The 16,298-nt window shown below is 48.0% G+C and overlaps 1 protein-coding gene across 1 annotated transcript in view; it reads left to right on the top strand.

Annotated features, from left to right (window-relative positions):
- Positions 1 to 3,827: 3,827 nt before the first annotated feature.
- Positions 3,828 to 16,298, top strand: part of Ints3 (integrator complex subunit 3) — a 41,604-nt gene continuing 29,133 nt past the window's right edge. The window contains exons 1-3 of the mRNA XM_057793186.1: positions 3,828 to 4,640; positions 13,285 to 13,368; positions 16,173 to 16,256. Of these exons, the coding sequence (XP_057649169.1) occupies positions 4,494 to 4,640; positions 13,285 to 13,368; positions 16,173 to 16,256 (315 nt within the window). The 5' untranslated portion in view covers positions 3,828 to 4,493. The remainder of the gene's footprint in view (positions 4,641 to 13,284; positions 13,369 to 16,172; positions 16,257 to 16,298) is intronic.

Below are 16,298 nucleotides of genomic sequence, written 5' to 3'. Positions count from 1 at the left end.
GCCCCGCTGCTGGAGGAGGCGGTGGCTGCCCTTCCCCAAGCCTTTTGTCTTCTCTCTTTCCTGTACAGGAGCAAAAGAAACCCAGAATCCAGGCACCTCTGGTTCTTCCTGATCTCCAGCCAAGCATGGCAGACTTCTCCCTCCTCCTCCCCCAGAGGAAGCACTTCGATCCTGAGGAGCCCCGCTGGTCGGGCCCTAGCCCTGAAAACTTCAGTACTCAGTGTCTATGCTGAGACAGGGCAGGGATGTCCGCTAGGGAAGGAGTGACCTCCCAAGCATTTCCCCTTCGCTCAATAGCAGGTCAATTACAATACTGTCTTTTTCTGCCTCTAATCTTTACTTGTAACCCTTCCTTTTCTCAGGACCCTCAGGCTGTGACCGGGCTTATAGAATCTGTTCTGGTTACCCATCAGCCCACTTGGGTGATTGCCAGCAGCTCTTACAGATGCTCCTAACCACAAAGGAAAAGCAGTGAGTTCTCTTTGAAGCTCAAAAGAATGTCCCAGGAGCTGACAGCAGGCCAACCCAATCACTGGACAAGATAGAGGATTGGGGGGGGGGGGGGGCTGGAGAGATGGCTCAGTGGTTAAGAGCACTGACTTCTCTTCCAGAGGTCCTGAGTTCAATTCCCAGCAACCACATGGTAGCTCACAACCGTCTGTAAGGAGATCTGGTGCCCTCTTCTGGCATGCGGGTGAACATGGAGGCAGAATGTTGTATACATAATAAATAAATCTTTAAAAAAAAAAAAAAGATAGAGGATTGGGCTTCAATACTCCAGCTGGTAGGGAGCAGCTCCGTCTTTACTGCCAGAGTCCAATTGGCGGGTCTAAAAAAAAAGGGGGGGTTGCAAAGCACCCCACTAATTTGCTAATTTGGCTAAGGTAAGAGCAATAGTACAAAGGTCTGATAGTACTCCTACAGGATTTTTAGAAAGACTATTGGAGGGGTACAGTATGTACACCCATTTTGATCCCACGGCAGCATATCGCCAAGCCGATGTAATGATGTCTTTTATAGGCCAGTCAGCATCAGACAGCAAGTTGCAGAGAATGGAGGGACTGCAGAGATGCTCCCTCCAGGACTTAGTAAAGGGAAAAAAAATTAGACAGATAGGGAGGCAACAGAAGACGACAGCTGCAGAGACTGCGCACCTCAGACAGAGCAGCCCCTGAGTGGCCAAATGCGGACTTTAGTGAGGAAAAATGGCCCTACAGGACTTTGGGCTCGAGACACTTCCCAAAGCAGCTGCTGAGCAGAAGCAGGTCAGAGAACGGCGCCGAGCACATCCGGCTACTGAGGCAGCGCTCTGCCCACCTGAGAGGCAGCCACAGTGACAGTACTGAAATCCCCCCTTGCTTACGCTGTGCACCCAGGTGTCCGATTCTGGGGTGTATGGGGGAAAAGGGGAAGAGTTCCTCCTTGCTATGTCTAAAGCATTTGACCATGGACACAAGGACTGAGTGTCCCACGCTTTTATTAGAAAAAGACCTGTTGGAGACTTTGACTTCCCCTACTGTTCTCCAGGGCTGTAAAGAATAGCAGGCTGCTCTCTGCCTTTGCCACGTCCACCTTGCTGAGGAAGGCTTTGCAGCCACTGCCAGCTGAATCCTCCTTCCTGCTGCCTTGGTCACAGCCCAAGCCTGGGAACTCTGCTTACAGCCACCTGCCCCGGCAGGTAGCGACTGACTGAAGCGAGGAGGGCCCTGGAGGTGCCAGAGTCCAATTCTAAACAGCCTTCCCGAGCTGCTTGCAAGTTTCACAGAGAACAACTGCCCCCAGCTCCCAGACCGCAGCTGTGGAAAGCTTGGGGTACAGCAATGCCCAAGCAGAGCCGGTTTTGGTGGCACAGGCTGGACTAAAAAGATCAAAGAAGAAATCTTCTCGAGGTTTGGCCTGCTCAAGGTAATCGAGGTTGATGATAAAACTGCCTTGTTGCTCAGAAAAGTCAGGGCATAGGTAAGACTGGGGAAAATTACATTGTACATAAACCAGATTAGCCTTTGGAATCTGGCACTAGAGACTGGGTACAGCTCCTTCCCCTAGCCCTGTTCTATGTGCGAAACACCTCGATTCAGCTTGGACTAACCCCCTATAAGATCCAATATAGGGGACCTCCCCCCCTTGGTTTCCTAAGGCCCCTCATGACCCATTTGCTCACAAACCCGATCTGCAGGCGCAGTTGAAGGCTCTCCAGATCTCCGAGCCCAGGCATAGAGACCCCTGGCCACCCTGACACCTGGAAACCTCGCAGTCGTTCCAGAATTGACGCCTGGGGTATATCCGGAGGGACCCTAGCTATCCCTGCAGCTGCCCGCTGGACTAAGCTACTCTCCCTGCTTCTTTGCTGGCACCTTCCAACATCAGCCCGGGCACCGGGAAATCTCACACCTGTTCCAGGTTGGCGATTCTGTGTACGTTCGGAGACACCAGTCCCAGAGCCTTAAACCTCGCTGAAAGGGACCCTGCAGCCTGGATCCATGCGTCTCATATCAAGCCTACACCTCCACAGGACCCAAAATCCTCTCAAGGAGGCCTGATTCTGCCAGGCTTGCTGATCTTTGCCCTGATGTTTATACCTCAGGACTTAACCTGGACCCTGACTAACTTTGATACTGGGCTAGCCACCGGAGTTCATCCCCTGAATACCTGGTTCCCCCAGCTAACTTTTGACCTGTGTGTTTTAGCAAAAGCCTCTTGGGAGGATACTGAGCAAACCCCTGGAAACTTTAATCCTGTATACAAATATCCTGAATGATCTATTTGTCCGGGGGGAAAAACAAACTGTGTAGTATGGGGGCGCCTAAAATACTTTATTGTGCTGCCTGAGGATGTAAAACCAATGTCAATGGGAGCTTAATATGAAGCGTTGTACATCTTTTTTTTTCTTTTCATTTAATACATGTGTCCCAAGGACATAAGTCTATTGTAATGACTTGTTTGTATTTCAGAGGATAAAACAGTCCCATACACCTAGAAAGAATCCAAAACATACTCAGGATTGCGGAGTAAGTGCCGGAAGTGTATTTGGAAATACAGCCAGTCCGGAAAAGGAGAACAGGCCTGTACCTAAGGATGGGAAAACAGAGGGAAGTATGAACTGGATGGCCCAACCTCCCAAGGGTTGGGATTATAGGCCTGTACCACGCCCAGTTTGGAGCTTTATACAGCAATCGGTTCATATGCCTAAAAATGAAAGGTTCCATGGAGACGCACAGTGAAAGAACGAAGAAGAAATGGACTCACGTAGTCAAACTCTACGATGATCATAACTATAACATTCCCAATGGGTTGTATGTGTAACTACCAGACTGAAGTGATATTTGCCAGTCGCAGGGTCTCAAAGGATGAAAAGAGCCCATCATTTGGTAAACTGTGTAAAGTTAGTGCTGGCGCTGCTAATTATTGGTTCGCACTAGTGGATCAACGCACTTTTTTTGTTGTATTTTCAAAAAGTCTTACTGATAATTGCACACTTGGCAGCGTGTGGCACTCGCAGTTCAGGAAGTAGCCTCAGCCCCTGAGGGCGTTTGCTAAGTATTGGGGCTCCGCCGCTCCTGCCCCCGCTGAAACTTTCAGGGGAGCAGTCTCCAAGACTACCCAAGGACAACGTCCGAACACCTGTAGGGAGTGGGGCGCGGGGGAGACGTGCGCATGCGCGCTGGCGCGCGCAGGCGCAACCCGGCTTTTTCCGGATCGCCCAGCGCTCGCACCTACTCCGTACCTCCCGTCCCGCCTCCTGATGCGGAGGAAGGATGCGATAGGGCACACTTGTTGCCCATCAGACCAGGCTCAGTTCTTCTCCCTACAATTGGCAGCCCGGGAAAAGGCCAGTCTGTCGTCGGCGGCTTACTCCTTAGAGACCTGGCGCCACCGCGGAAGCCGCGATTGGCGGACGCCCGGGACCGCGACTGCTCACTTCCGGCGCCGGCGACGACTCTGCCCGCTCGGGCGCTCTCAGCCTCCCCCGCCCTTCCACCATGGCCGCCTCTGTGTGGTGTGGGGAGAAGCTGGTCCTTCCATAGCGCTCCTGCTGCATCCGCACCCGCTAGGGGCCGGATCCCAAGGAACCGCGTTTCCCACCCCCGCCAGGAAGGTTTCCCACCCCCACTTCAGGGCCAGGACTCCTTTCCACACCTCGAGAGGCAGAAACTTAGGGTTTCCCCTCCTTTCAGGATAAGAAGCCAGAGGGTTCCCGGTCCACTTCTGCAAGGGTGGCAGCCTTGCCCACCTCCTGCAGGTTACAGACTCTTAAGTCTACCGTGCCTCTGCGCTAAGGCTTTGCCCCAGCACGGCCTCTCCAGAGAGAGCATCTAGAGAACCCGCGCCTTCCCCCTCCGCAGGACAGGAGGCAAGAGTGCGGAAAGCCGGGCCTGTGGCCTCCTTCCCACTTGTTCCTCTTGCTCCTTGTCCTTGGCAAGCCAGAGTTCTCCATTTCTAGGACTTAACACCCGTCCACTCCCTTAACCTCTTCCGGTCTCCTGGCTGCAGCCATGGAGTTACAGAAGGGAAAGGGGACCGTAGCAGCTGCTGCATCAGGAGCAGCGGGAGGTGGAGGAGGAGGAGCGGGAGCAGGAGCCCCAGGAGGGGGGAGGCTGCTACTTTCAACCAGTTTGGATGCCAAGGATGAGTTAGAGGAGGTATGTGTGGGGGGTGGGGAAGGGAGCTAAGGAATTGGGTTGAGGGATGCTGGAGCGGATATGGGGTGGGGGTGGGGAGAAGAGGCCTTCAAGTTTTTTCCAAGGCAGAAACATTGCTCTGGCTTCCTGCTTCTGGAGGAAAAGTGTGGGTCAATTTCCTGGACAGGTTGCCCTAGTAACAGCTGCCGCTATTATGAAAATGTGTGAGGGGCGTTGGTTACAGAAGGGATGTAGCATACATATTTACCAAACTTACTTTCATTCCTTCCCATATACACACTAATAGTCATCTAGAATATCCACCCTATTTGAGTGTGTTAAGTTGAAAAGTATATACGTGTTTACAGGCAGGTGTGAGGATTGGCAACTTCCTACAGACTTGGCCCCTCTTCTTAGGTGGCATCATTGACTGTGTGTGGATACAGTGGGCAGTGGTTTTAACCAGGCATTTAGAGTGAGTAAGTAGTGTCTAGTTTGCTACAGTCAGCCGTAGTAGAGGGGTGAGCCAGGATATAGGACTGCTTTCTTCAGAACCAGAGAGTAAACACAAAAAATGGAGAGAGCTGCCGGGCGGTGGTGGCGCACGCCTTTAATCCCAGCACTCGGGAGGCAGAGGCAGGCGGATCTCTGTGAGTTCGAGACCAGCCTGGTCTACAAGAGCTAGTTCCAGGACAGGCTCCAAAACCACAGAGAAACCCTGTCTCGAAAAAATCAAAAAAAAAAAAAAAAAAAAAAAAAATGGAGAGAGCAAGGACATGAGTGAGGAGTCTTGTTCCTCCTCCTTTCCCTCACTTCTCACCCTGTCCTTGACTAGCAAGAGGTGGTCCAGCGATCCCCTCCTCCTACACACACAGGAAGACTTAGGATGTGTTACAGAGCTGAGGCGTGATCGCTGAACTGTGCAAAGCCTAATGCATTCATTTCAGTGTCTAGGGATGGGGAGGAAACCAACAAACAGGCCCTGGCTCTTCACGGACTCGGCTGTTTCCCTGGCTGTGGTGGATTCCTTAACCAGATGCTGGAGTCACAGGTTAAACTCAGAGTTAAATAACGTTAGATCGCCAGCTGTACCCCTAGCTCTGGGAGGACTGAGTCAGGAAGATTTTGTGTGTGTGTGTGTGTGTGTGTGTGTGTGTGTGTGAGAGAGAGAGAGAGAGAGAGAGAGAGAGAGAGAGAGAGAGAGGATGTGTGTGTGCCAGAGAGAGAGCTAGGGTGTGTGTGTGTGTGGTGAGTTCTAGGCTAGCCGGGGCATCATTAACAAGAACTTGGCTCTAGAAATATAAGACAGAAGAAAAGAAACTATGTTAGGTCACAAGCTTTGTGGCCCAGCACTTGAGGCAGAGGCAGGTGGATCTCTGGGTTTGAGTCCAGCCTGGTCTACATAGCAAGCTTTAGGATGGCCAGAACGACCATAGACAGACTCTGTCTCAAAAAGAGAGGTGAACTCGATTCAAAGTGGCCTTATAGCGACTTTGTTGCTTATCCACCAGCAGATTCACTGTATAATTCTATGTGCATTTGGAGAAAAGTTGCTATCTTTTTTAATCAACTAAGATAGGGATAACTAGTAATGTAAACATTATTTCTAAGCCATGCACAGGTATGTAATTCCAACAATCCAAAGAGGCGTATGATGTATGTGAGAGAAAGTGTGGGGAAAGTGTGCGTATGGTGTGTGTGGGGAAAGTGTGTATGATGTGTGTGTGTATGGTGTGTGTGGGGAAAGTGTGCGTATGATGTATGTAGGGAAAGTGTGTATGATGTGTGTGTGTATGGTGTGTGTGGGGAAGTGTGTATGATCTGTGTGTGGAAGTGTGTATGATGTGTGTGGGGAAAGTGTGTATGATGTATGTGTGGAAAGTGCGTATGATGTGTGTGGAAGTGTGTATGATGTGTGTGGGGGGAAGTGTGTATGATGTGTGTGTATTGTGTGGGGGGGGAAGTGTGTATGATGTGTGTGTGGGTAAGTGTGTATGATGTGTGTGTGGGGAAAGTGTGCGTATGATGTGTGTGGGGAAAGTGTATGATGTGTGTGTGTATGGTGTGTGTGGGGAAGTGTGTATGATCTGTGTGTGGAAGTGTGTATGATGTGTGTGTGTATTGTGTGTGTGTGGAAGTATGTATGATGTGTGTGTGTATTGTGTGTGTGTGGAAGTGTGTTTGATGTGTGTGTGTATTTTGTGTGTGTGTGGAAGTGTGTATGATGTGTGTGTGCGGAAGTGTGTATGATGTGTGTGTGTGGAAGTGTGTATGATGTGTGTGTGTGGAAGTGTGTATGATGTGTGTGTGTATTGTGTGTGGGGGGAAGAGTGTATGATGTGTGTGGGGGGAAGTGTGTATGATGTGTGTGGGGAAAGTGTGTATGATGTGTGTGGGGAGTGTGGTGTGTGGGGAGTGTGCATGCTGAAATGTGCGCACAGCTCAGAGGATATCTTTACGGAGTTGGTTCTCTTTCCCCACTTGTTCACAGACTTGTTTACAGGATTGAATTCAGCTTTCCAGGCTCACACAGCAAGCCTCTTTATCTGCTGAGCCTCTCCCCAGCCCTGTATTTTTTTTTTTTTTTTTTTTTTTTTTTTTTTTTGGTTTTTCGAGACAGGGTTTCTCTGTGGTTTTGGAGCCTGTCCTGGAACTAGCTCTTGTAGACCAGGCTGGTCTCGAACTCACAGAGATCCGCCTGCCTCTGCCTCCCAAGTGCTGTGATTAAAGGCGTGCGCCACCACCGCCTGGGTAGGTCTGGAACTTATCACCAGTTTGACTGTCAAGTGTTGAGCATGGTGTGTTAGCGCTGGAGCTTTAGGAGGGAGAAGTCAGTAGGTGACTGACCACCGTGGATCCCTCCACCAGAGCAAGGTTGGATGAGAGTCTGTTGATTCCCATCCTGACTCCTACAGGACGCATGTACAGCTTCCTTTTCTGGGCAGTAGGTGATCTGACTGGGGGAGATCACGAGCAAGGAAGCCTTTATGTTTGTTCTGAGAACGAACTTTTAGCTTCCTAGGGAGAAATGGGAGGGTTTGTTTTCTCCTTTCTGATCTCTTATGGTGTGGATGCCTCCAGTATGTCTCAGGCTACCCCGTGCACATTTTCTTTGCCCTTTGTCCTTTGCGTCTTTAGTTTCCAGCAAGTCTGCTACACTAACACCCCCCCCCCCCATGGGTGTGGTTCTGTTATCCCTGCTAGGCCGTCGTGTCTGAGGGCCAGGCTTGCTGGCCTCTTCTTCCTCTGTGCCTCCCCACAGATGTTTGCACACAGAAGTTATCAACACCTTCTGTTGACCAACTGACCTCTGCTCATTCTGACTTGGTTATTTTCCATTGTAGGCCTACCAGTGGCCCAGGAAAGTGGGTCAGCTTTTTGACTTTGTGTTTAAAGTGTTCTGAGTCTGATAAGAAAATGGGAGGAGGACGTAAGGTGTGCCACCTAGAAGTTTATCATCCAAAGACAAAGTATCACGCCACAAGTCCTGAAAAAATAGATGAGGGTGGTGAAGGCCTGGGCATAGTTGGGCATGATTAGCAAAGGCCACTCACAGTCTGCAGTGGGACGCACTCAAGACCATCCTGGGCAGGACTGTAACTCTTCTCTCCTGGGGAGTGTTTGCTGTATCCTTTCTTCTCTTTGGCCCTGTTCCTCCCTTTGAAGACTGAAGTCTTCTTTCCCATCCCCATCTTAGTTTGGGGAGGGAGTGAGATAAAAATAGTGGCAGAGGTTGGAGGAGTTCAGGACGTGTAGTTCCTGGTCTCATGAGGCTTCCCAGTCCTGGCTCTTCCTTTGCCAGGGAAGGCAGGCCAAGAGCAGGAGCTGTGGCCCAGAGATATCAGAATATCTTTAAGATAGGTCTCAGAATTATGTTTGGCAAAATAGAGGTGTGTCCCCACCATGTTTACTCTGAGAGATAACTCAGCCTCTCTGAGAAATCTCCAAGGGCTGACCTTTGAGTCATTTTAAATTTTTTTCTCCCTTAAATCATCATTTCACATATCCTAGACTGTAGAATACAGGTCATTCCTTGGACTCCGTAGGGTATTTGTCCTAGGTCGCTGGGAGAGTACCAGAGTCTGTCCTCTCTGTGTACGCCAGTAGCAAAGGCTGACTGTACTAGGAGCCCAGCATGGTCAGTCCCTTCTTGTTGATGTGGGTTCTTAGAAATTGTACAGGTGGGATCACATTTTCCTTTCCTGAAGACAGCAGAATGAGTGTTTCTAGGCTATTCACCTTCTATAAGGGAGCCGTGCACTGTACGCTTAGCAGAGTGTCTCCTCTCACCAGGCCCAGGAGAGGGAAATGGGGTGCGTGTATCTCTAACTCCTGCCTCCTGCTTCAGGTGTATACTGAGAAGCTGGAAGGCTTCCCTCCCTTCCCCATGGCATCCACTGCTGTTGTCAGGTAGTTTCAGTACGAGAAGAATGAGTTCCAGAGATCCTGGAGATGATAAATATTTACTCAGCTCTCTGAGGTGCTGTCATAGAGAGCTTATTCTGAACAGAGCCATCCTGCCAGCAATTGCTGGCAGCTGTGTGTGTGATTTCATCTTTTCTGAGGACCTTCAGAGACTACGGGGAAAGGATACTTTTACCCAATTATACATCTGGTTTCCTGTGGCCTTTGAGGAGAGTGGTCCTTTTTGTTTTGTTTTTGCGACAGGGTTTCTCTACATAGCCCTGGCTGTCCTGAAACTTGCTCTGTAGACCAGGCTGGCCTCAGATTCACAGATCAGCCTGCCTCTGCCTCCCAGTGGCTGGGATTAAACGTGCTCACCACCACACCCAGCTGAGGAGAGAGTCCTTTTGTTACTCCGAATGATTCCTGGTTATTTCTTTTCCTTTGCTTATTTGTCTTTGGTTTGTTTTAAACAGGCTGTCTTTGAACTCCTGATGGGGTTACAGATAATGTACCACCAGGAGCAGTTTTAGATAAAAGTTTTCTTCTGAACCTCTGTTGTCTTAAAATGAATGTGTCCACCCATTCAAATTCTGGACTCCACTTTCTACAGCCTTCATAGGGCCTCCCTGTTTCAAGAGGCCACTTTTCTTGAGTGGGCAGTATCCTGTAGTCAGGCCTCTGATCAGAGCTTAGAACATGGGGAGGAGCCTAGAGAAACTTTGCTCAACCCAAAGCCTCGTGAATATTAAACCACACCAAGACACTTAGCCAGTGCGTAGGTCCTTGGAGTGGGATTTGCAGACTCTTGGTTTTGGATCCATTACGCCTCCTCCCTCCTCCCTTCTCTTTCCTATGTTCTCATGCACACACTCTATTTTGTTTTCTTTTTTTCAAGATAGTGTTTCTCTTTTAACCCTGGCAGTCCTGAGACTCGCTCTGGCCTCATGAGATCTACCTGCTCTTCCTCCAGAGTACTGGGATAAAAGCATGCACCACCACCGCCTGGTGTCTCCTCTGTTCTCCTAATGGCAAAATAAGAGAAGCCTCTCACGAGTTGGGAAATTGTCCGTGTCCTGTGGCAGAGGATTTTGTTTTCAGGAACCTACATGAGAAGTAGCGGCCAGGAGGGCTAGCAAGATGACTGACTGTGGAGTAAAAGTTACTTGCTGTGACCCCCTGATGGCGGAAGATTGCTGACTCCCATGAGCTGACCTCTGGCCTACACACTGTGCCCACACGCACACCCCCCACATACAAGTAAATAAGTGGAATTTAAATCTCAAAGAAATGGCAGGAGATTGGAGAGCCAGGTCTTCAAGGTTAGATTTGTACAATTGCTGAGCTTCACAAATAGCACAGATCTAAATAACTGAGACCATGTGCATGGTACAACTTTATGATACAGGCGTTATCTCTGGGCTTTTGTTTGCTTTTTTTTTTTTCTTCCCCAGATAAAACCAGGGTTTACAGAGGCTCAGCCAAGGTGAGCCTTGGCCTGGCTAGCAAGGACCAGTTCAGTCCATACTCACTTCTCGGTGGCTTCTGTTGCCGGGCTGCTGCTTGGCTTCCCTTTGGTAATTTAACAAAGATGTGTCTATATTTGATACGAGCAGTGTGCAGAGCTTCAGGTTGCTGCTGCTCACCATCTCCCTTCACTCTGAAGCTGCAGTTAACCTAGGCTGGAGACAGGGTACCAGTAAGACTTAACCATCGCTAAGTTGGTCTCCAGTCCCTGGTGGCTGTCTTTCGTAGAAAGGGACAAGGTTTGCTAAGAGAGGAAGCCCAGCCTCAGGTTTTCCTCCCACACTTTTCTTATACAGGAGCAAAACTGGGTGATAATGGCTCCCAGAGCTCACCGGTCGGCTTCCATGTGACCACACAGTTCCTTTTCACAAGTATGTCCTTGCTGTTTATTAAGGCTGAACCTGCTGGTCTGCCCTGAATTGAAGCTAGGCCTGCTGTCAGAGTGGCAGATGTCACACCCAGGCAGTCTTAGGTTTGGACCCATCAGCGCCTCCTCTCAGAACATAAGTCTACCCTTTGGTACCTTAGACTCTTTTCCAAGATTTATTACTATTGCTGGGCATGGTTGGGAACGCTGTTAATCCCAGCACTCAGGAAGCAGAATGAGGGCTGGAGAGATGGCTCAGTGGTTAAGAGCGTTGACTGTTCTTCCAGAGGACCTGAGTTCAATTCCCAGCAACCACATGGTGGCTCACAACCATCTATAATGAGATCTGGTGCCCTCTTCTGGTGTGCAGGCATACATGGAGGCAGAATGTTGTATACATAATAAATAAATAAACAAACAAAAAAAAAAAAAGGAAGCAGAATGAGTGGATCTCTGAGTTCAAGGCCAGTCTTGTCTACATAGTGAGTTCCAGGACAGCCAGGACTGCACAAAGAAACCCTGTAACAAAAAAACAAAAACAAAAACAAAAAACCAAACAAAAAAAAAAACAAAAGCAACAAAAAAGGTTTATTAATAGTATATTGTTTTGTTTTTGAGACAGGGTCTCACTTGGTAGACCGAGCTATTCTGGAACTTAAGATTTATTTTTATTTTATGCGTATGAATGTTTTGCCTTCATGGCTGTCTGCACTGTGTTGGTGCAGGAAACTCAACCTGTGTCCTCAACAAAAGCAGCCAGATTGCTAAACTGCTGAGCCAGCTCTTCAGTCCCATCACTTTGGGCTCGAACCAGGGTGGACGTAGAGAACCTCTGTCTTTTCTGTTCACCTTTCTCGTGGTGTTTGTCATAGCCTCAGAACGTGGCCAGCAGGATCATCAGCATTCTTACCGCGGTGCTTTTTCTTTGCAGCCTAGGGCTCGAGCCCAAAGTCCCAAGTATGTTCAGGTTGTGGTGGGTTCGTTTGTTTGGTTTTTCAGGAGGGTGGCTCTTAGTAAAAGCTCTGGCTGTCCTGGAACTTGCTTTGTAAACCAGTTGAACTCAACAGAGATCCGCCTGCCTCTGCCTCCCAAGTGTTGGGATTAAAGGTGTGTGTCATCACTGCCTGGCCCTTAGGGTTTTGTTGTTATTCTTTTAAGTTTTTGTTTCTTTTGATGTTGTGAGATGGGGTCTCACATAACTCAGGCTGTCTTGAATGCTTTGTAGCCAAAGATGACCTTGCATTCCTGACGCTCTTGCCTGCAGTATGATCCCACGTGCATTGCTGTACCAGCTCAGTGATTTGTTCCTGCGTCGTTGTTACTGTTTCTTTCCCTACACAGTCTCACAGTGGTCCAGCTGGCTTAGAATTTACAGCAGTCCTCCTGCTTTTGTCCTGAGTGCTGGCCTGGCAGGTGTCACACCACACCCAGCTCCCTCACAGGTGCTGCAATGTTAGTCTCACTGCTGAGCTACAGCCTTAAATTTCTCCTTTTGTTCCTTTTCTCTATATATACTTTTTCCCCTTTCTTTTCTTTTCCTTTTTTTTTTTGAGATAGGGTTTCTTTACTTAACCCTGAACTCAGAGAGATTCACCTGCCTCTGCCTCCCAAATGCTGAAACTAAGAGCATGCACAACCTTTGATTATGTTTTAAATTCTTTTTATAAAGTTGGCTTGCTCAATTCAGAAATGAAAACAAGTCTCATACCTTATGTTTGACTGTTAAGAGTCTTAGGTTTTTGGTAACTTTATATTTAAAATTTAAAGAAAAATTATACAAAATTTTGCTATGCAGCCCATGCTGACCTTGAACTCAAAATCCCCTGCCTTCGCTTCTTGAGTACCCAGATTACAGGTGTACACCTTCATGTTTGTTCATTTATTTTTGGACAGACGATGACCATACTGTGTTACTAGGTTGTTCTTAACGCCTGGGCTCAAATAATCCTCCTATCCCAGCCTCCTAGTTACCTGGGACTATGGCCAACACCACTTACCTGACTTTCCTAATCTTAGAGGCAAACGGTGTCAGTTTGCCTCACTGTGCCTTTGGTGACGTCCTCCAGGCTGTCCTCCGTGTGCTATTTTCCTGTGAAAGTCGGCATTGTTAATTTTTATGACTTTGTCCTTCCTGGAGGTGTTGTCCACTAGCTGTAGTAGGCGGTGGTGGCGGTGCTGGCCAGGGTCGGCTGTTACTGCTGCTCTTCTTCTCACAGTTGTTAGTGGTCATTCGACGTGCAGCGTGTTTCTTTTTTAAGCAATAGCAGAAGAATGATCAAGCTTGAAGTGTTAAAATGTTTTGGGTGAGAAGTACTTCATAGGCTATGTTATAACGCACTCCCCACTTGTTCCCATCCCTCCCCACAGAGGTTGGAAAGGTGTATGAGTATTGTGACGTCGATGACAACTGGTGTGTCTGAGCGAGAAGCCAACGATGCCCTCAACGCTTATGTGAGTACCATGACCTTAATCCGTTCTGCTTGGGGAAGCTCTGAGATGCAGACCGGAAGGAGGAAAGATGGTAGCCAGGACTTAAGGGACTGAATTCACATCTTGGTTCCTTAAGTCTTGAGTTCTCATTTCTGGATTCTACAGGATGGCGAGAAAGGATTGGCTCTCAAGAATAGTCCTCTGATTTTCTCTGACAATTTGTAAACTTTTATTTATTTAGACTTGGTCTCAGCCCTGGCTCACCTGGAACTTGATGTGTAGATTGTGCTGGCTGAACTTAGAGAGATCTGCCTATGTCTGTTTCTCAAGTACTGGCATTAAAGGAATGTGCCAAACTAAAAAAGAAGAGAGAGAGAGAGCCAGGCAGTGGTGGTGTACTCCTTTAATCCCAACATTTGGAAGGCAGAGGCATGCTGATCTTTGAGTTTGAGGCCAGCCTGGTCTCTAGAGCGAGTCCCAGGACAGAGAGGGAACACAGAGAAACCCTGTTTCTGAAAGCAAAAAGGCATATGCCACTATACCTGGCAAAAATTTTTTCAAGGTTTAAAAAAAAAAAAATATTGACTCATGGGACCAACAATGTGGTTTAGCAGGTAGTGATTCCTGCTGTCAAGTGTGACAGCGTGTTTGTTCCCTGGGGCCCACATGGTGGAAGGTGAGAAGTCACACTAGCATATCTTCCTCTGACCTCTGTATGTTTCATCATGTATGTGCGTGCGTGCGCGCGCACACACACACAAAAGTTTTTAAATGAAAAAAATGCTTGTCTTATAATTTCTTTACAAATCTTTGGCTGTCCTGGAACTCACTGTGTAAACCAGGCTGGCCTCGAACTCAGAGATCCTCCTCCCTCTGCCTCCCGAGTGCCGGGATTAAAGCCACGCACCATCACCGCCCGGCCTACAAATCCTTTTTACATGTGTTTTATCTTTTTCCTCTTTGTAAATCTGTGCAGTTAAAATAATTTTAACTAGCACATGTGAGGAATTTGTGTAGCAGCGCTATACAAGGTTGCTTACAAAGATCAGGGTACCTGTCTCCAGGCTTCAATGCCTGAGTCCAGTCCCTGAGAGCCACCTCCTCCAAGCCGTCCTGGACTTCCATCGGCATGTTGTGACAGTGTGTGTGCACACGCACACGACAGAAATTAATTAATTAATGAAAAAGAATTTAGGTAATGTGGGTAGGTTGATGGCTCAGTCAAGCATGGCGGTCTGAGCTTGGGTCCTTGGTTATCTCTAAAAAGAGTGGCAACACATACATGTAACAGTAGCCTGGGAATGAGGTGTGGTGGGTACAGCTGGATTCCTCAAGCTCATTGGCTGGCCAGCGTAACCAACTCTGTGAGCTTCATATTTAGTGAGAAACATTACTTCAGAAGCTACAGATAGAGATTGAGTGAGAAAAATACCCATCATCTACCTCAGGCCTCCTTGAACATATGCATACAACACACACATGTATAACACACATATTACCTTCTGTATGTATGTATAACACATATTTCCTTATGTATGTATAACACACATATTACCTTATGTATATATGGTATTATATATGTGAAAATTTATTTATTGATTGATTGATTTTTCAAGACAGGGTTTCTCTGTAGCTTTTTTTTTTTTTTAAATATTTATTATGTGTACACAGTATTCTGCTTGCAGCACCAGAAGAGGGCCCCAGAAGAGGGTCCCAGATCTCACTACAAATGGTTGGGAGTCCCCATGTGGTTGCTGGGAATTGAACTCAGGACCTTTGGAAGAGCAGTCAGTGCTCTTAACCTCTGAGCCATCTCTCCAGCCCTCTCCGTAGCTTTTTGGTTCCTGTCCTGGAACTAGCTCTTTTGTTGTTGTTGTTGTTTTTTGTTTTTTGAGACAGGGTTTCTCTGCGGTTTTAGAGCCTGTCCTGGAACTAGCTCTTGTAGACCAGGCTGGCCTCGAACTCACAGAGATCCGCCTGTCTCTGCCTCCCGAGTGCTGGGATTAAAGGCGTGCGCCACCACTGCCCGGCTATATGTGAAAATTTAAATAGTGAAATATGTGTGAAGATGCTGTAGTAAATCCTATTGCTTTGTATGTTAACTGAAAAAAATACTTTAAATAATATTTTCTGGGCAGTGGTCGCACACGGCTTTAATCCCAGGACTCAGGAGGCAGAGGCAGGCAGATCTCTGAGTTCGAAGCCAGATGGGTCGCCAGAGCTTGTTCTAGGACAGGCTCCAAAGCTACATAGAGAAACCCTATCTTGAAAAAACAAAAATAGGGCTGGAGAGATGGCTCAGTGGTTAAGAGCACTGACTGCTCTTCAGAGGACCCGGGTTCAATTCCCAGCACCCACATGGCAGCTCACAACTGTCTGAAGATCCAGTTGCAGGGGATCTGACACCTTCACACCAATGCATATAAAATAAAGTTAAATGGACCATAAAAATTTTTTTTTTAAAAGAAAAACCCAGCCGGGCGGTGGTGGCGCACGCCTTTAATCCCAGCACTTGGGAGGCAGAGGCAGGTGAATCTCTGTGAGTTCGAGACCAGCCTGGTCTACAAGAGCTAGTTCCAGGACAGGCTCCAAAGCCACAGAGAAACCCTGTCTCGAAAAATCAAAAAAAAAAAAAAAAAAGAAAAACCCAAAACAAACAAATAAATAATATTGAAAATAATTTAGAGGACTCTTACAGAGTCAATATTTAGGTATTACTTGTGAATTATCAGGAATCATCATTGCTGTGCTGAAGTGCCAGAGGTTCTGTGCTTGCACTTCCTACATGTGAGTGACAGCTAATTGTTTTCTCTCCTCCCTCCCAGGTGTGCAAAGGACCCCCCCAGCATGAGGAGATCTGTCTAGGCCTGTTTACTCTTGTCCTCACTGAGCCTGCCCAAGCCCAGAAGGTAAGGTGCCTGCTCTCTTCCCTGGGTCCTGATGAATCTGTG

Source organism: Chionomys nivalis, chromosome 18 (genome assembly GCF_950005125.1).
Source record: "Chionomys nivalis chromosome 18, mChiNiv1.1, whole genome shotgun sequence".
Taxonomy (NCBI): Eukaryota; Metazoa; Chordata; class Mammalia; order Rodentia; family Cricetidae; genus Chionomys; species Chionomys nivalis.
The sequence above is the reverse complement of the archived record's forward strand: the minus strand, read 5'-3'. Positions and strand labels throughout refer to the sequence as shown.